Source organism: Lepidochelys kempii, chromosome 12 (genome assembly GCF_965140265.1).
Source record: "Lepidochelys kempii isolate rLepKem1 chromosome 12, rLepKem1.hap2, whole genome shotgun sequence".
Lineage (NCBI taxonomy): Eukaryota > Metazoa > Chordata > Testudines > Cheloniidae > Lepidochelys > Lepidochelys kempii.
Window position 1 is genome coordinate 13,782,835 of NC_133267.1, and position 20,391 is coordinate 13,803,225.

Sequence of the window (20,391 nt, forward strand, 5' to 3'; positions counted from 1 at the left end):
ATTTACATGAAATATTTGCTTGGAAGGGACATAGTCTCACTCTCAGAGACAAGTTACCAAAGTAATTTTTCAAGTGCTCTGATTACAGAAAGGAAGCTTTTAGCATTTGTCAGCAGACAACCTGGCCTCAAAGAGGAAGAACTTGAATTTCCATTAATCTTATTCCTTTATTTATCATAGCCACATAATTTGTTATTTAATAGGAAAAAACGAATTATTTAATACCAAATAAATAGCAAATCTTTACAGGTTATATTTCATTTAGAAATGTTTGTTCTGTGCATCAAATTTGTGATGCTAAGTACACGTCCTTGGCTTGCTTAAAAATTTGAGAGGGTGAACCCTCTCTTTACCGTCTTGTGTCATGAAGTGAAATTAAATATCTATATGAAGAACTGATCTGTGTGACGGTTGATAGTAAGTTAGTCACCCAAATTCTTTTGGCACTGACTGAAAGGGCAGTGGAGGCAGAAAGGATTTAAATATAATCCATTTATAAACCATAGTATTAAAGAGAAAAACAAAACAAAAAACATCCTCAAATTATTCACTCAAATTGGTATTTTGCAAGTAGAAAATTAAGAAGTTGTTTATATGTAGTACCTGCTCCTCCGTTTTAAGGTCCCCAAATTCCTGCATGAATGTAGATTCAGCAGGAAAACGCAAAGGTTCAAGAAAATGAAGGAGGCTAAACAGTTCTTCTACTGTGTTCTGCAGTGGCGTGCCTGTCAACAGCACTTTGTGCTCCTATATAAAGACATAGATGTCACATGAAATTCTTATGTGCACAGTTAGCAAAATGATTTTTTTTTTTTGTTTCTGAGCACTAACATCGAATTGATTTCAGTACACAAGCACTAGAGATCTGATGGTTTATAAACAAAAGGAAGAGCATCAGTAAGCAAACTATTTGAGAACCAGAATTTCTCTAAACTTTACATTAATATCATGTGTCCAGTGGTCTATGGCTAAGATACTATGTTAATAAACTTCAAACTACATTATTAATCTGTGAACAAAAAACTCTTGTTACAGCCAAGTAATAAAGAAATAGTTACACACTTTATTTCCCTCTTTCTAATATTCACATACACTTCTCTCTCAATAATTACTGAAGTTTATAGTAGAAATTAGAATACCAAATTAGACAGTTGATACATTTAGTCTAGTACTGTGCTTCTGACAGCAGGCAATATCTAATGCTTCAATGTAAAGTAAAAATTTATAAACTCAAAAAAATCCCATAATGCATCTAGTCATTTGTGCATTATAATACATGAATAGTCAATGGCAATGAATTCCTTTTAGAACCTTCCAGGAGACCAGACCATGGCCTCAGGCATAAGGTGTTATAACCCTTAAATCTTAAGCAAGTAAGTTGCAAACATATAAGCAATATCATCATCCAGTTCCTTTTAAAGGTGTCAATATTTGTGTATACTAAGAAGTTGAAAAATACTGTATAAATAAGAACTATGATTGCAGTTAAAACTCTGATTCAAAATAAATTAAGCTATCAGAAACAGATCTAGTAAAATGGATTCTGCTTATGCAAGTTGCATTTCAATCCCACAAAACTATATTTGAAAAGGTTTCTGAAAATTGTACACCTTAAGCTGTGAAAACTATCAGTAGTGGAATAATAAAACTTTCATAGCTGCCCACATATAAAACACGCTCTTTATGTCTAACAATTAAACAGCCTTATAATTTATTGTAGTATTCTCCCGAACAGGAAAGAAATCTCATTAAACCAAGTAAATGAAATGCAGCCACTCACAAGATTCATGAGTTTGAGTCCCTCCAGAAGTTTGCAATTTTTATTCTTCAGCCTGTGCGCTTCATCAATAATAACACACCGCCATTCAATTGCATTGAGTTCTGGACAGCCACCAAGAATCATTTCAAAAGTGGTGATAATAGCTTGGAACCGGTAAGTACCTCGAATGATACGCCCCTAGAGATTTATTAACAAACGTAACAGTTTGTCACATTATCTTGAATCTTCTCATTTTTCATTCTCAAGTTGCCAGTTTTGCTACTGAAATATAATCCAGTAGTGTTTTAAATCTTGAGGTATAAATCCTTTTCATCTTACCAGAGACTCACTACGATTGTGCAATTCTATAATTAATACTAAATGAATAACTGTCCATTTTCAGTAATGCTGTGTTGTTTCATGGACAATAAATTTCTAACCAATTTGAGTTGCTTTTCAATCATTAAGTGTCCTATCAAATAGAAGCATTTAGATAATAACACACTCTTATCATCTGAACAAAAGGCTATCTTAAGCATCTACAAAATGGAATCTAGACAATCAATCATAATACTGGATGGGACACCATTATGCACTAGTAAACTGTGAAAATTGCATATCAGCCACTCAGAATCAACTTATTCATAAAAATTCAACATTTAAAAACCTCTGTAATTTTAGCAATATATATGTCCGTTCTGCAGAAAGGCAGAATACAATAGTTCACACAGTATAGTGAGCAACTATCACTGTCACAGCCTATTGCACCAAACCTCAGTCACACACTTCATATCATTCAATATAACAAAAAACATTTTAAATAGAACTTTGCCTAAAAGAAAGTTCATACAACATGGTTTTCCTGTTTTGGATCAACATTTTGGTTTTGAAAACAAATGTTTCCCTTATATTTTTATATTCTGCAAAACCTTGATCTTTATATAGAAGAAAAAAGAGTAGAGTAACTCCTCGCTTAAAGTTGTAGTTATGTTCCTGAAAAATGCTGCTTTAAGCACAACCATGTCAAGCGAATCCAATTTCCCTACAAGAATTAATGTAAATAGGAGGGGGTTAGGTTCTAGGGAATTTTTTTTTCACCAGACAAAAGACTATATTATATATATACACACACACACACATATATATACACACACACACACGGTATAAGTTTTAAACAAACAATTTAATACTGTACACAGCAATGACGATTGTGAAGGTTGGTTGAGGTGGTGAAGTCAGAGGGTGGAAGAGGGTGGGATATTTCCCAGGGAATGATCTTACTGCTAAATGATTAACTTGCACTGGCTGAGCGCTCAAGGGTTAACACATGGTTGTTAATGTAGCCTCACACTCCACAAAGCAGCACGAATGGAGGGAGGGGAGACAGCGAGATAGAGAGACACACCATGTGTGATAGGTTTCAGAGTAGCAGCCGTGTTAGTCTGTATTTGCAAAAAGGAGTACTTGTGGCACCTTAGAGACTAAAATTTGAGCATAAGCTTTCGTAAGCTACAGCTCACTTCATCGGATGTAAGTAATCTAGTTAGATATGCGTTAGATTCTGTTTTGTTTAAATGGTTGATAAAAAGTTGTGCTGAATGGAATGTATATTCCTGTTTTTGTGTCTTTTGTAACTTAAGGTTTTGCATAGAGGGATTCTCTATGTTTTGAATCTGATTACCCTGTAAGGTATTTACCATCCTGATTTTACAGAAGTGATTCTTTTACTTTTTCTTTAATTAAAATTCTTCTTTAAGAACCTGATTGCTTTTTCCTTGTTCTTAAGATCCAAGGGTTTGGGTCTGTGTTCATCTATGCAAATTGGTGAGGATTTTTATCAAGCCTTCCCCAGAAAAGGGGATGTAGGGCTTGGGAGGATTTTGGGGGGGAAAGACGTTTCCAAGCGGCCTCTTTCCTGGTTATATATTTATTAGACACTTGGTGGTGGCAGCAATAAAGTCCAAAAGCAAAAGGTAAAATAGTTTGTACCTTGGGGAAGTTTTAACCTAAGCTGGTAAAAATAAGCTTAGGGGGTTTTTCATACAGGTCCCCACATCTGTACCCTAGAGTTCAGAGTGGGGAAGCTACCTTGACATGGAGATGCACATTGCCCCTTTAAGTACTCTGACTCCTCTCTAAGTACACTACTTTTTTAAGTAGATCAGCAAGTTGAGAGAGCAGCTGCTGCCAGCAAGTTGCCTCCCTCCTGAGCCCTGTCATGTCCCCACCTTGCTCTGTGGAGATGGGGAAAAGGAGTGGCAGGGAGGAGACACCCTGACTTTAGCACCCCTTTCCCCATTCTCCCCCTCCCTCCCCCCGCACAGCAAGCAGGAGGCTCCTGGGAGCAGCTGCAAGGGATAGGGCAGGAGCAGCACAAGGCAGTGGGGGGAGGGACAGCTGAACTGCCCGGCAATTGATAGTCTGCTGGGCGGCTGTCACACAGGGAACTTAGGGGAGCGGGGAGCTGATAGGGGGCTGCCAGTCCACTCTGGTTTCAACCCCCATCAGCTAGCGCCAATGGGCTGCTCTGTCTGCAAGCAGTGGACAAAGCAGGCTGCTGCCAAACAACATTATTAGGAAGCATTGCGCAACTTTAAATGACCATCTTCTCTAATTGATCAGCAAGGTAACAAAGAAACAACATTAACCAGGACAACATTAAGTGAGGAGTTACTGTATTATCCTGTAACAGTTCCATTGATATTACGGCCTTCCCGCCACAGGCACCAACGCTGCAAGTTGTTCAATGGGCTCTGTTCAGGCACAGGGGTCCACCTGGGAAGAGCCCAAATGAACTACTTTCACCACTGTGGCCTAGATCAGAGTCCTGGATTACTTATTTTGCTAAGACTGCCATATTGTTTATATCTCAGAGCACCTTTAATGAAAACATTATGTATTGCTCTTGGAAGAATTATTAATGTACAAATAAAATGATCAATCACATTATGTAGGCACTGGTCCTGACTCCATAGTTAAGGATGAATTCATATCATACATATCGCAACAAATAAAATACATCAGTGAACTACTGTAAACTTCATAGGCCATCAGATTATTGTTTCTTTGGGGTCTGGGAATCTAGAACTGCTCCGTTTAGTTTCACTTATAATTTTGAAAATGAAGTAAACAGAAAGGTGGGGGAAAAATTTTTTTCTCAGACCTTCTTTACACAGTATGAAGTAGTAAAATAGGACACAAGTCAATTTAAAAATATCTTTTCCATGTTACATTTGATGTTTAGAATTTAGGTTTTGTATTTTGAAAAAACTATAAAACCAAATATAAATGTAAATTTAATTAATATTTTTAAATGAAAAAAATGCCTCTCTCAGGAAGTAAAAAATGGCCTTTGTAATGCTGGAAATAGCACACAAGAATCGAACAGTTTAGTCTAAGACAGGGCATATGCAAAAAGAAAGAACGTAAATGATGAAAATGAAATCAAATTTTTTTTTTAGTTATTTCAATAAAACACAAGTTACTAGTAATACATGTAAATTTTTTAATATATACAATTTGGATCTCAGTAGTGTTCATTTAAATCTTGAAAGGGAATTAATAGCCTTATACAAAGCAAGTAAATTAATTTTCTTTGAGACTATGTAAAGCTTGGAGAACTTCACTTTCTTTTCCATCTACTCTGCAAATTCAGGCCCAGATCCTGCAGTTGACTATATTTGGGCTCACCCTCGCCTCCCCATAGAGCCCTACTGAAGTCAGTGATGGGTTACACCATGCATAGTCAAGTGCAAAATTGGAGGGGCTCAATGATCTAGAGGAGCTGGAACAATACCAATTTTACCACATATATTAAACTCACCCATTATCACACACTAAAGATTGATAAATAGTAATTAAAAATATATACTCTGATGTAAAACGGCTTTTACTAAGACACATACCACTGATCTCTACCGTGTGATTTTCCTAGTTGTTATCTGAACTGGGTTACTAAGTTAGCCAGTAAGCTAGTGTACAAACACATCACTACAATACCTGTGAGTCCCTGAAGTACATCTCATACTGCTGTATCATCTGCCTGCTAACCATGCTCCCATGATATACCACGACATTAAGATCAGTCCATGTGCGAAATTCTCTTTCCCAATTGGTTATAGTGGAAAGCGGAGCTATGATCAGGAAAGGCCCTCGTATACCAGTCAGGAGGATTTCATAGAGGAATGTAATTGACTGGATGGTTTTGCCAAGACCCATTTCATCTGCTAAAATGCAGTTTCGTCTGAAATTACAAATATTTGTTATTAGGCTAGAGGGAACCATAAATGTTGCACTTTTACTCAAAAGGACACTATCTGAAAACAATTAAGGTTCATAAAAATATAAGTCTAAAACAGATAATCAAAACTGAGGCAGTGCAGAATAGGCTCAACGGTATTCCTCCCACTGTAATAAAAGCATGAAACTGGGTACCCACCCAGAGGTCGAACTGTACCTCTTAATGTAAAACCCCAGGAGGCAGTCAGGGAGGAGAACTCCACAAGGTTCCTTTTGCAGAGTTTTCTTCAATTCTCTCTCTCACGGTAGTGTCAGCCTAACCACCGTCCTCCCAGTAAGACTAGGGAATTAGGCTACAAACCACACAGATTCGCTAGAAGGATCTACTAGAGGTGAGGTCCTGTGACCCTACATCAGCTCCTGGCTCTGTGCATATTCTGTGGAGGACCCAGCACACATGGGAGGGGTGAGTACCATGCTTGGAATATCCCATCTGCATCCAGATATAGGACCTATGATGTCCCCATCCCAAATTTTGGCCACTACAACTAGGACAACAGGTTTAAGGCCCCCAGTGCTAGCTTAACACTGGTAACATCCTTATGTCTAAGCTCCTGGAATGCTGTAAATATATGCATTTCCTTATGTTCTTTCTTCAACTTGTTTGTCCTTATGTGTGCTTTATTACTTTTTGAGACACAGAAGCCGGCAGTATAGAGACCCCCACCTGTTCCTTCCACAAGTCCCTTCCATTCCATTTTGTGCTATAAATGTTCAAAACCCTGCTGGTGACTTATTTCTGGAGCAGTCTTGGCTTGCCCTCAACCTCCTCCACCTTCTAATGGTTTTTCCTTCCCCTTTCTCTGGTACTCCAATAAGCAAGGGTCTGACCCTTTTGTCTTCCCTGCTTAAATGATATACTGGTGACCTGTGCACTTCACTGTCTTCTAGGATCCAACTTCCAGTAAAGTGCAGTGTTTGGGGTTTAGTTAAGTGAAAAAAACATTAATAGAACTTTGTTTGTTTGACTTTTAGTTAAAATAAAATCTCAAAGACTTGCAAAAGGATGCACATATCCAGACTGACAATCTGTATAACAAATTTCAATTGAAAGCCTCTTAAATATTTTCCTAGGTTTAACTTTTCCGCTTAAATACAGAAAAGTCAATGCAAATGAAACTAAAGCACTATTCCTTCACGATAATATAGCAATCCATTTTACCTGTAATATAATGTTGAAATTTACATCAAAATGTTCAGTGCCCTTACCTATTGTACCAGTTGAAAAGGAGCCAGTTGAGTCCTTCCAGTTGGTATTCCCTGAGCTGGTTGCCATTTTTATATTCTCTGGACTGTTCTAGCTTCTTCCAGGAGTTAGGAGGAGGTCGGTCCTTAAAGGAAAACAAAAATATTTTAAACTAAGCATAAATATTTTTCTGTTTCCAAAACATCTCTGTACTCTGTTTTTCCTCAGAGAGTGACTTGAAGGATTATGAGTTTGCCTGTTTTTCTGTGGTTGGGAAGGTTCTTGTTATTGTTACTCTCTATTGATTAAATTAATTCATGAATGTGAATTTACATACATTTATTACACATATGCCTAGAGCTCACAAGAAATGCTTTATTAATAAATTGAAAAACATATAAATCAAAATCAAATGTAACTGACTTTTTAGAAATAAATGCTAATAGTTAAAAGATTGCTTTGAATGTTACAGGAAGGAAAAAAAGATAGAGTCTCGGCAGACTGAAAAGGCCTACTAAATGTTTGTTCAGATGACACTTACATCAAGTTTGCTCTGTTTCCCCACCCAACCTCCCAAAAGAATTAGGTAACAGATACATAAAACACTTCTGGAAAATGGTGACATTTTAAACAAGTACCAGAGGAACTGAGCAAGATATTAGCAAAAGAGGCTAATATGGCCTTCAAAAATGAAGAAATAAACTGCAAAGCCTGCACATTAAGCAACAAGGAAAAAACCACTGATTTTGTACAAAAAGTCATGCACCCTCTCCACCCCCTTGATTATTTATTTTGCCATAAAATAAAATCAGAGTTTTACTATATATGCCTTTTATGGTACATCGTGACAATGACATATATGACTTCTCTTTCAACAAAAGTAATTTATTTGTTGTACATAATTTTCTTCCTATTAAGTTTTTCATTTGTTCAATTATTATCAACAGGAGAAAAATAAGTCAGGAAATAGCTATGGAGTATATTGTGACAGTTATATTTGCATATTTGCTCTGGTGTGGAAATGTAGGACCTAATTATCTCTCTGTTCATTTTAGTAGTGGATTTCTCTACAAAAGTGTTTTCTCCACTCACCTTTGTAAGTTCTACAATGGTAATTTACTTTCTATTACTCATCTCTTATTTTAAAGCTTTGCAGAAAGTTATCAGAATACTTCTGTAATTTTTTCTGATTAATAAAGTTAAGTATCTTACTAACAGCTATATATGCAGGCAGTATATGAGAACAGGAACATTTACAGTAGAACCTCAGAGTTGCAAATACCAGAGTTACAAACAGTCAACCACAGACCTCATTTAGAATCAGACGTACACTATCAGGCGGCAGCAAGATTCCCCGCCCCACCCCAAAAAAAGCAAATAGAGAACAGTCCTGTTAAACAAACTACTTTAAAAAAAAAAAAAAAAAAGGAAAGCAGCATTCTTCTGCATAGTAAAGTTTCAAAGTTGTATTAAGTCAACGTTCAGTTGTAAACTTTTGAAAGAACAACCATAATGTTTTGCTCAGAGTTATGGACTTTTCAAAGTTATGAACAACCTCCATTCCCGAGTTGTTCATAACTCTGAGGTTCTACTGTATCCGTACTTAACTGAGAATGTCTTGTCTGGGTAATAAAGTTCACAGACCTATTACAGTAGGTCTTCACCCTATCTGCAGCTTTGGAGGCAGAAAAAGAAATGTCTGTTACTTGCAGGAAGCAAATGGACATTAAGATTGGACAGTCCTTGATGACCCAGCCAGTTTTAGTTCTGCCTCCATAAGTGCAGGCAGACAGTTCTAGACTCTCCCTGATGCAGAATATACCACATCTGTGACCTTAACATATAAAAGAGAGAGCTGTGATGCATAAACTTGTAAGAGTGTTTTCAGTACACCTTACAGATTTTCAGTGAAACTTATACTATATTTTAATACAGTCAAAGCTTTAAAGCTGGAAAGGAAAAGTCCTATTTGACAAATTAGGTATATTTTTACCAATCTCCTTGAATCAGGCCTGGAAGCTTGCAGTTGTTCAAATTCTTCTATTTTTGCCTGGTCTACATCTTCTTTTAACTCCCAGGTGCTGTCCTCATATGGCAATGAACACCATTTTACTAGGTAGTAAATAACAGGCTGCAGGAAAATAAATCCTTAATATTAGCAATTTGTGTACTATGGACTTGAAGCAAAAATTATTGTGCGAGTTTAATGGCTTGAGTTTAGCAGGAGATCAGACAGATGGTCATAATGGTCTCCTCTAGCCTTAAAAAAAATAAATCTATGAATATGTGACTCTTACAGCTGAATTTAATGTTCTCCATTCCCTTAACATAATTTTTTGTTTTTGTCATCTCATGCTTTTGTTTTGACTAGGTTTTTAGGGCATTCACTTTGTATTTTATTCTTCTCTAAATACCTAGTAACTAGTAATACTACAAAAAATGAAAAGGCATTACATTCTATAGAGTTTCTATTTTCCTTAGGGGGCTCAAAATACATATTGAACAAAAGGAGTGACAAACACACACACACACACACACTTCAGTCAAAACCACTGATGAAACTCACATCATTAAGATTTTATTCTGAAGTCCACTGAAATAAAAACATGTGATACATCCACAAAACACAGAGAATTTGTGTTCTTGGCTTACTTCAAGCTACATTTGGTCAAATATTTACCTCACCAGTGTCCTTATCTTCACAAAAGGAGACTTCTAGCACCCGGTCCACTTCAACATAGTCAGGATTAAAAGGTTCTTCTTCCATCTACAATTCAAGAGTAATATAATTAGTAATCTGGGGTTATTTGGAGAGGAGATCAGTGCTGCTGTGATTTAATACACCAGCTTTTACCTGTTTAGGTATAAATATAAGTAAGCAGTCTCAATCTAATGCCTGTGAGCTTCTGTCCACATTATCCACCTCAAAACCACTGCTCTGCTGTGATACCTACCGAAAACTTGACAACGGTTAGGCTGCTGGTATACAGAGACCACAGTCTATCATACTGACCAGTTTCGTCCGTTTCCTTGTTCTCCCTCGGTCTGTCTATATCCATCTGTTGTCTCTTGTCTTATACTTAGATTGTAAGCCCTTTGGGGTAGTAACTGTCTTTTTGTTCTGTGTCTGTACAGAGTCTAGCCAGGACCATGGAGTTCTGGTCCATGACTAGACTCCCAGGCACTACAGCAACAGAAATAACAATAAAAACAACATCACCAAACAATTAGAGACAAATGATGCCACAGAGTGACCTAGCTCAAGAGTAGAAGTAGTGTTGTAATTTAGGATTGAAGTACCCTGACATCACTATGTCAGGAAGTCTGCACTATACCCATACTCTGCGTGTCTGTCAGTCATTAATAGTATCAGTCTCTCCTGATCACAAAGTTACATAATTAATCCTGACTTTAAAAGACACAAGTACTTAAATAACTACAGATGACATTCTTTTGGATCAAATAAATTTTAAGGAAGAGAAAAATCCAAGACCTTTTTATTTAGCATTAAAATTCAACCACGTAATTCAAAATAAATGCAAAAATAAAGAAAGAATTTGTAAAGCTTTTGGCAAGCAAAAGTCTAATTTACTGTGTATTTTTCTTACATCTGCAAAAAAGTGGGCTCTTTGTGCTTGCCTCAGCTTGAACCGTTTAATTTTCTGCTGGATTCTTTTATCCTTCAAAAGCTGCTGTTCTGTGGCCCATTCACAGTGAAGATAGGAGCTAAAATTATAAAACATTAAGTTAAAATATTATTACAAGAAAGTTTTTATACTTATTTTATCCTACAGGTTCCACAATATGCAATCATCGAAAGAGGACAGCAATGTGTCTTCACATACATTTTTATGTACACAATATGTTCTACCATTTTGTTCAATCAGTCTATTCCCCCTCCTTCCACATACATGCACTTTAGATTGACCCCATGTGGTTAAGGTACTCTTAATGAATAACATATCAATCACCTTTTCCCTCTCTAGAGCTCAAAGACATTTTAGGCCCCAATTCTGCAATGTATTGCATATGGACTGATTTCAGCAAGCGGATGGAACCCCATTGAAATTGACGGGGCTCCATACAGCTGCAGCAGTTTATTCACACACCTCACTCTGCAAGATCAGGGTCTTTGTTCATGCAGTGATAAGAGAATTAACATCTTAATAGAAATAGCTTATTAGAAAAAAAAATCTTGCTAAGTAAGTTTCAGTTCTTTTAGTGAGAAAACTTTTAAACCCCAGAACATCTGGGCCCCAATTCTGGAGATTTACACTGAGGAGTAACAATTTGATGAGATTATTCACATGCATAAAATTAACCAAGTGCCCAAGTCTTTGCAATTGAAAGATCTTAGTGATGAGAGGAAAGACGTATAAGCCATATGAAAGAAGGCTCTTTTTCATCATCAACCATTACTATTTTCCATTTTGGATTCAAGTTTATCATGCCTGTCTCATTGGCTTCAATAATTGTGATTGTATCCAGGTGGTCCAGTTCAGAACATCCTCCTCACCTCAAGTGTGCCAGGAAAAGGGGGAGCTTGTAGCTAGCCTCAGTTGCTCCTCTCTTTGTTTTCCCTAGTGGCAGCCTAGCTCACTAGTCTGCACTTCTGGTTCAACCTTTGTTTTATGGCTGCAAACTGAAATTCAGATTGGGTTCCCCAACTCCCTGTTGCATGGCTCCAAGGAAAAGGGTAAAGAATACACACTGTATCCAATTAACTCCCTGTTACAGGGAAACCTGGAAATCTAAAGGCGGCTGCTGGCAGGACCCAGCAGGGCAAAGCCACAGGTAACACAGTGTGGGAACTTCTGTAGCAAAAATGCTGAATTCCCCGAATTCCTAAATTCTGTAGGAGCAAAAATATATAGTACAGAAGGGCCTTATTTAACATGATGCAACACTTCACATATCTTAAAGCTTGTTTCAGGCTTTCTACAAACTCAGGAAGACAACACTCTTGTGATATAATACTTACTAGTTCTTGTATTTTACAAAAAATTCTTCTTCTTCCATTGTCATTCCAGCAGATATCTAAGAAGGTAAATTCAAGATTTTTTAGACACATGAACATTTAAAGCACATCTTAGAATAAATAATTCCCTCGTGTACACACCACCCTCATTTTAGTCACAATTACTCACTTCTTTCTTCACTATCCTGGAGGATAAAATTTTATCTACAATTGCTGCATCTTCTTCACTTGGATTCTCCTAATAAATGTGGAAAAATAATTAAATGATTACAGTCAGTACTAGGCAATCTCTTTAGAGATGTATAAGGCTGAAAAAGCCTAGGAAACACAGTGGAACGTTAAAAGGCCAGCATGTACTGCAAAAACAGTTTCTTTGTCTCTTTTTCTTAATGTACATAAACTTTCCATTTCCTTTCAGCCAGTGACAAAAATCTTTCAATAAATCTTTCCCTGGACTGGTTATTAACTTGTCACTTTGTTTATTTCACAAAATCCAGATGAACACAAAGTCAGTATTTTTAAAATGTGTATTCTAAAGTAATCATTGTACCTTTTACTTTGGTGAGGTCAATTCAATTCACTTTCTGTACCATATATAACCAGAGAAGCGGTACTTTATTGTTCAAAAATTTAAGGATGTAATGCTGAAGTTCCAACATGTGCTAGCATTTTGCTGATCCATCGCACTATTTTTTCTTTCAGTTAAAGTATAAAATAGTTTCCATGTTTTTTAAAATCGAATGCTTATTTCTGTGAAGCTCACACACAGTCACCAAAGCCCCCTCTGGGTTCTATATATTAATGAAAATGTTAGATTGAACTGAATACAGACCCTTTTAATAAACTTCTTTTCTACACAGTATGCAAGATGTCTCAATTTTTAATAGGTACTTATCTTTAACTGTAACTTAATTAAGCTGGCTAATATTTTTGTCAGAGAAGGAAAAGCGTTAATGGGCCATTTAGCTGATAGCGTTCATGAAAGCTTAGCAAGATGCCAACTGCATTTATATAAAGCATATTTTAATAATAATCATGTTTTAATTTCTAATTGTTCTGCTTGAAGGTTAAGATGGGTTATAATATTACTTTATTATAGGTGAGATGTGGCATTATTCAGCACAATATATCCTATGTAAGATATGGATATCTTATAAAGCAAGTTTTTCAAAAACATCTCAATAGGTATTTGTTGGGTTACTTCTTATCCTCGTAGCAAGGTCATCTGGAAGCAACACTGGTTGTTTGAGTATAAGAGACTACATAAGCATATGTTGATGTCTCATGGAAAGTTAAAAATCATGGTAGTACAGAATGCAGAATTATCTCTAGAATGTTTGTCTTTTCTTCCTTAGCTTTTTTAGAATTTCAGAATGAAAACAGGGCATGGCCTCTCTTCTACTGTTTACTTTCTAAAATCATACCCGTCTCTTTGAGTCATCAAAATAATTGATTAGTTCGACATCAAACTGTGATCCTAGTTTTCTATGATAAAAAAACCCCAAAATTTGCCAAAAAACCCCCCATAAAAATCCATGTTTTTCCCGGACTAAAATGAAACGCTGAACTTGAATTTCCCTAGCCACAATTTATATAGGTATCAGTTGAACATAATGTGTTACTGATATATTTACATTTTAAAGCAAGTCTGAAGCCTACCAGTGCCGTTATTATAATAAAATAAAATTAACAGAATTGTGATTTCTATTTCTTATATATACATACCAAATACTTCTATGTCTCCATTCTGCATTTTCAGCTAATATGGCTTGGGCTGTCAGCCTGGGCAGCAGGGCTTGGATGCTGCCCAGAGCTCAAGCCCAAGCCTGCAGCCCCGGGCTCAGGTTGACAGCCCTGGTTCTGTTAATATGGACAGCCGGATAACGGAGGCACAGTAGAACCCTGTTTTATCTGAATGTGTTTTTATTTTTTCACAAAATGTAAAAACTAAAATGTACTGTACAAATGCAAATTCCGTATTTTTCCATGGCAAACAGATTTCTAGGATCTCAATATATCACACAGAGGATGTGTTCTGACACAGAATAAGCAGCAAGCAACATATTATTTTTCATTAACAAACATCTTGTCTTAAGGTGTCAAGCTCTCTATCCACAATTTGCCAACTGAGGCTCCCCAGACATCAATCTTTACAAAAAAGAAACAAGCAAAACAAAAAAACCCTCTCTCAATTTATGAGAAGATAAACATTAATTACAAATATAATACAGAGAATATCCCATAACCAAAAATACATACATTGGTAATACCTGCTACATACCTGTATCTTTAGTGAACATGTATAACCTCTCATTTGATATACTTTTTATTTTTAAATTTCAAAAGACAAAAATCTTTAGAAGCTAAACAGCCCATTAACAGGCAGCATTCACACCATCAAAGAACTCTGAATTTACTCTGATAGTTCAATATCACCATACATTAACAAGAATTAAACCTATGTAAATAAACTGCAGGATTATGCTGCAAATTGCTATCACCCTGCACCTCCACAGCCGCACCTGCAGTCCCACCCACAAATTCTTTTCTGCCAGCACTACTTCGAATACTTCAAAAACTCCTTCATCTTTTGAACAGCTCCCTTTTTTAAAAAAAAACGCTTTCCACAAAAATGTCCTTCCTGCCCCTCAAACCATGGAATTTTCCTTCATAGTTATACTGGTCTGAAGTGCTTGACAGTCCTTAAAAAATAGGGTATACGGTGGGTCTGCCATGAGAGCTGCTATTTCTCCTGCCCGTCTAGCAGAAGTGATTGTCACCAAGAATGCTGTCTTCACAGAAAGGTGTAAGAAGGAGCAAGTGGCTAGGGGTTCGAATGGTTGTTGAGTTAAGCAAGATAACACTAAGTGAAGGTCCCATGGGGGGTAAGAGGTCTAATGTCTGGGTATATGGGTATAGGGATTGAAGTCCTTTGAGAAAACGTTTAGTGATCGGATGAGCAAACACAGAGGTACTGTCAATTTTATTGTGGAAGGTTGTAATAGCAGCTAGGTGGACTTTGATGGAGCTGAAAGAAAAGCCAGATTGTTTGAGGTCCAACAGTAGCCGAGTATAAGAGGAAAAGGTGCAGACATAGGAAGCAGTTATTTAGTTGAGCACCATTGTGTAAATCGCTTCCACTTCTGGAGATAGGTGGTGCAAGTAGATTGTGTTCTGCTATGTAGGAGCACTCTTTGGACTTCGTCAGAGCATGCTAGTTAGTTTTGGGAGAACGATGTTGGAACCAAGCTTTGAGGTGAAGCATGGACAGGTTGGGGTGGAGAAATCGGCTGTGTTGCTGCGACAGGAGGTTTGGAATGAGAGGCAACGAGATTGGTGGTCGAGTTGACATCCTGGTGAGTAATGGGAACCACGGCTGTCTGGGCCATGCTGGGGCAATCAGGATCACTTTGGCACGATCTGTTCGTATTTTTGTCAGAACTCTGTGGAGAATCGGGATCGGGGGAAAAGCGTAGAGTAAGTTCCAGTGCCACAGAATCATAAATGCATCTCCCAGGGAGTGTTTGCCCAGTCCTGCTCTGGAGCAAAATTCGGGGCATTTCGTGTTTTTCGCAGTTGCAAAGAGGTCTATGGTTGGGTAGCCCCAAATGCGGAATACGTTGGTGATGATCATTTCGTTTATCTCCCATTCGTGGTCTCAAGGAAAACATCTGCTTAATTCATCTGCTGTGGTATTCATAGCCCTGGGAAGGTAGGGGGCTGATATCCGGATATTGTTCGCAAGGCACCAGTTCCAGAGTTTCATAGCTTCTGTGCAAAGCGAATGAGAGCAAGCTCTTCCCTGCCTGTTTAGATAGAACATGCAGGCGATGTTGTCTGTCATTATCTATACATACATACGTCCAAGCAGATCTAAAAGCTTACTGTCTTTATCAACTGGGGCGGAGCGGGGATACTGGTGCTTGTTCTTTTGGTTCACTGCATCAACTCCCAGCGAATTAGGTGCTGGATGAGTGAAAAGAAATTCAGAGCCCTTGGAAGCGATGAAGTACTTGCGGTCCGCTCGTTTGCAGGTAGATAAGCTTGCAGCAGGAGTCTGCCAGATGGCTTTCGCAGGTTCCAGAAGAGCTGGATTGATCAGCAATGCAATCCTGGAAGAAGAAGGCGGCTGCAGAATGTCCGTTAACTCATGCTGCTGTTCAGGAACCTCCTCAGGATTAATTCTTAATTCACTGGCCATTCTTTTGAAAAGATCTTGAAATTTTGAAAAGTCATCTGAAGATGACCGGGGAGGGGGAAGCAGGGCTTCGTCAGGCGTAACAACTGAGTCTACTGGGTTAGAGACAGGTTGTGCCTGATTCTGCACTTGTGATGGTGCTGTCTGGTGACTGGCATCGGTGGCAGGTTCGTGAGCTTGTGGTGCTGGGCCGGTGTCGGGCCTGGTTGAGGTGGCATAGCGAGTGTGGTCTCGAGGATAGGATACCCACGGGGCCCAATATTGCCACTGTGGTGGGAAGGGCACAGGTGGTGCCATCCACGGGTTTACACACCACAGGGCAGGATCCTGAGAGTATGACGAGGTGATGTTTCTATGACCTCTATTAATTGTGGTCTGAGGATGAGACACTTCATATGGTGAAAAATCCTCCTGGAGACCAGCTTCCTCCTCACTGGAGGAAGGCTGTTCGGAGCCTGGCTGAGCATTTGGTGAGAAGCAGGCATTCAGTAAGGGTGACTGCAGAACGGGTGACACAAGCACGTCACTTGACTGTGTAAATTGTAGTGCTGAAGCTCCTCTGTGTGGTGAGGGCTGTGCGAGAGGAATCTGCTGCGACAAAAAGTTCCTCTGCACCCGTGTCTTCAAAGTCGTTTGGCTGCCGGCCAGCTCAGCGGGTGCCGGGAGAGCGGTGATAGCCTGCGGGGCGTCAGGCACGTCCACATGTGTCAGCACTGCTTCCACCGTGGTGCCGAAAGGTGCTAACTGAGAGGCAGGCAACTGGAAGCCTGAAGCCTCGGCACCGGAGCTCCACGCTACTGCCGCAGCCCCAGGCGGGTTTCGTGCAGCACTGGAGGAGCCCAGTGCGTCAAAACTGCTCAGCCAGGGGAGCGCTGGGAGGGAGGTGGTAGACCTGCCAGGAGAAGCCTTCTCCTGCGAAGCTCGCTTTGTGGCTGACAGAAGGTGATTTTTTTTTAAATTTTTCTTCATCTTCTTAGCAGCGTGGGGGCTGTGGTCAGGAGCAGAGCCGAAATTAGCACCTGGCTCTGAAGCTGACCCTAAGGATTTTTGCAGCAAGAGCAGCTTTAGCCTCAACTCCCTGTCCTTTCGTGCCCTAGACTCGAGTTTGCTTCAGTGGGCACATTTTGGGGGGGATGTGGGACTCCCCCAAACATTTTATGCATTTTGAATGGCCATCAGACAGAGGGATGGTATCCTTACAATTAGAGCAGTGCTTAAAGCCTGGGGAGCCAGGCATGTCAGGAGCGGCTGCACTGACAGGAACTAAGAGATTTTTTTTTTTTTTTAAAAGAAACTAACACACTACTGGTAACACTAATAACAAACACTACTGGTAACAAACGAACTATCTAAAAGGTAAGAGTAACAAGGGAGAAAAATGACAGGTTTCAGAGTAGCAGCTGTGTTAGTCTGTATCCGCAAAAAGAAAAGGAGTACTTGTGGCACCTGCTGAGCTTTGTCTCAGGCTGGGGACAGTAGAGAAGGAACTGAGGGGTATTCTGCACGCGTACTATTAAGGTACACTCAGAGCGAGGGGGGAGGGGGAAAGAGGAAGCTCTGCCCATGCGCGACTGGTAAGAGTACTGCTGTAAAAATCTCCGAGCAAAGGCGCAGGGACGCACCAGCACCTAGAATGGAACACCCACAGGGACAGCTCTCGAAGAAGAACACTGAAGCCCTGATAGAAAGCCAACTGAAGTCAATGGGGATATTTCCATTGGCTTCAGTGGGCATTAGATCAAGCCCTCAGTAAGCCAGGGCTGCCAAACCTGCAAGAAACAGAAGTAGCAGCACTCCATCACTTTGTATTTGGAGCAAGCGGTTACCTTTGCAGCTTACTCCACAGCACCTGAAGAGGAAAGGTACCTTAAGCTTCTCAGGTTGCTTCTACAGCAAAATTTTTATATAGTGAAATGGAAAGTTAATCTGTTGTGGTGAACACACACACCATTTTCGTTAGCAGCCTGCTCTTGGTAGCTGAAAAGAGTCTTTACATGGACAAAAAGAAAAGGAGTACTTGTGGCACCTTAGAGACTAACCAATTTATTTGAGCATGAGCTTTCGTGAGCTACAGCTCACTTCATCAGATGTTTACCGTGGAAACTGCAGCAGACTTTATATACACACAGAAATCATGAAACAATACCTCCTCCCACCCCACTGTCCTGCTGGTAATAGCTTATCTAAAGTGATCAACAGGTGGGCCATTTCCAGCACAAATCCAGGTGGAGGGTGAGAAAACCTGGATTTGTGCTGGAAATGGCCCACCTGTTGATCACTTTAGATAAGCTATTACCAGCAGGACAGTGGGGTGGGAGGAGGTATTGTTTCATGATTTCTGTGTGTATATAAAGTCTGCTGCAGTTTCCACGGTAAACATCTGATGAAGTGAGCTGTAGCTCACGAAAGCTCATGCTCAAATAAATTGGTTAGTCTCTAAGGTGCCACAAGTACTCCTTTTCTTTTTGCGAATACAGACTAACACGGCTGTTCCTCTGAAACCTGTCATTTTACATGGACAGTAAGAAGCCAAAGGGAAAACCGATTAGGATGCTAGTCAGTTTTCCTCTCCATTCAGTCTGTGTGTAAAGTGCTGCAGTTCTGCCAACTCTGCCAAGACGGTGAAATAGAAAACCAGGGACAAAAGGAACAACAACAACAACAACAAAAGCATAAAGAAGCAGAAACGGAAGAATTTAAAAAAAATAAAGGTATCAAACATGGCAAGGGAAAGAAAAGGGAGAAAGAAGGCAAAAAAGGTAAAAAAGAGAAAAAAGATAAGAGACAGGCATAAGTGTGTGGGTGTGTGCAGTTTATAAAAGAAAAAGAAAAAAATGCAAAGGAAAAATGTCTCGCAATTTCCACAATTTGTCAAAAAATATTCCATATCTCAAGCCCTAAGTTATTACATATAAAACAAAAATACATCTAAACAAAAAACCTATGTTAAAAGAAAGTTAAGGTTTCAAAGTCCACCATTCAGAAGTTCAGTAAGATCAGAACAAAGGTTGCCTGTGCAGCCATAATTCCGCCCCCTTGTGCAAATGCATCTTAAGACAATTTTTAATTACATGATCACATCATATTTTTTTCCCACACAACCCCTTGTCAAAGTTGTGCAGGGTTTTTTATAGCAAATACAAAAAACAAAAATTCCATAACGTGGTATCAGACTGACCCCAACGTGGGCCATCAGCAGAACTGGAACTGGCAGGAAATGAAGGGTAGGAATAAATGGTTAGTATTCATAAGGGAGAAAGGCAAATAGCGTGGTCTCCCAAGAATCGACATTGGGATCTGTGCTGTTCAACATCTTCAGAAATGATCTAGAAAAAGAGGTGAACAGTGAGGTGCAGAGGATATAAAATTACTCAAAGTTAAACACACACTTGGTCAGTGAGTTTCATGGATATCTGCTGACAGCAAAGGCACATTGGGACTCCGTTCCCTCCTAAAATCTGGAATAATGTATCTAGTGGTTACAGATCCTCTTAGCCTACCTGTCTGTCTCCTTCTGCCTGTCTCCTGGAATGTCCCTCAACAGCATATCCCCTTCAGTTCTTGTCAGTCCCTCTTCTATTACTCTTTGCACATAACAGTCCCACTCTGCTCCTGTCCCTGCCTAGGCCACAGGTTCTCAATCTTTTGGGGCTCAGGATTCATTTGTAAACCTCGATGGCCTGTCACAATGCATTAAATAGCTTTAGTGCAAAACACATGTGGTTTACTAAATATTTCTTATCCACAATATACAATATCCACATCAACAAAACAAGTACTAAATAACTACAACTTACACACCGTAGTGGCAGCTCCTGTGGCTCCTGTCCATCGGAACTAGCTGGGCTAACCTCCTTGTTCCAGGCACTGTGACCTCTGGGGTTGCAGCACCCCTCAGGTTTGGACCAGCCCCTCTGACTCAGCACAACTTACTCAAATTTGCCCCCTCACCCTACATCATGCCAGCAGGA

The 20,391-nt window shown here is 39.2% G+C and overlaps 1 protein-coding gene across 15 annotated transcripts in view; it reads right to left on the reverse strand.

The window, feature by feature from the left end:
• Window positions 1–20,391, reverse strand: part of CHD9 (chromodomain helicase DNA binding protein 9) — a 188,781-nt gene that overhangs the window by 77,534 nt on the left and 90,856 nt on the right. For 14 of the 15 annotated variants that reach the window (XR_012154463.1, XM_073307627.1, XM_073307626.1 and 11 more), the window contains 9 exons: window positions 12,392–12,460; window positions 12,226–12,281; window positions 10,853–10,970; window positions 9,925–10,011; window positions 9,238–9,375; window positions 7,268–7,389; window positions 5,759–6,002; window positions 1,781–1,957; window positions 604–747 (listed from right to left, as the gene is read on the reverse strand). Coding sequence is in view for 14 of the 15 variants with exons in the window: in XM_073307627.1 (XP_073163728.1) it covers window positions 604–747; window positions 1,781–1,957; window positions 5,759–6,002; window positions 7,268–7,389; window positions 9,238–9,375; window positions 9,925–10,011; window positions 10,853–10,970; window positions 12,226–12,281; window positions 12,392–12,460 (1,155 nt within the window). In the remaining variant the exon portion in view is untranslated. The remainder of the gene's footprint in view (window positions 1–603; window positions 748–1,780; window positions 1,958–5,758; window positions 6,003–7,267; window positions 7,390–9,237; window positions 9,376–9,924; window positions 10,012–10,852; window positions 10,971–12,225; window positions 12,282–12,391; window positions 12,461–20,391) is intronic. The other variant, XM_073307624.1, reaches the window with a different exon arrangement.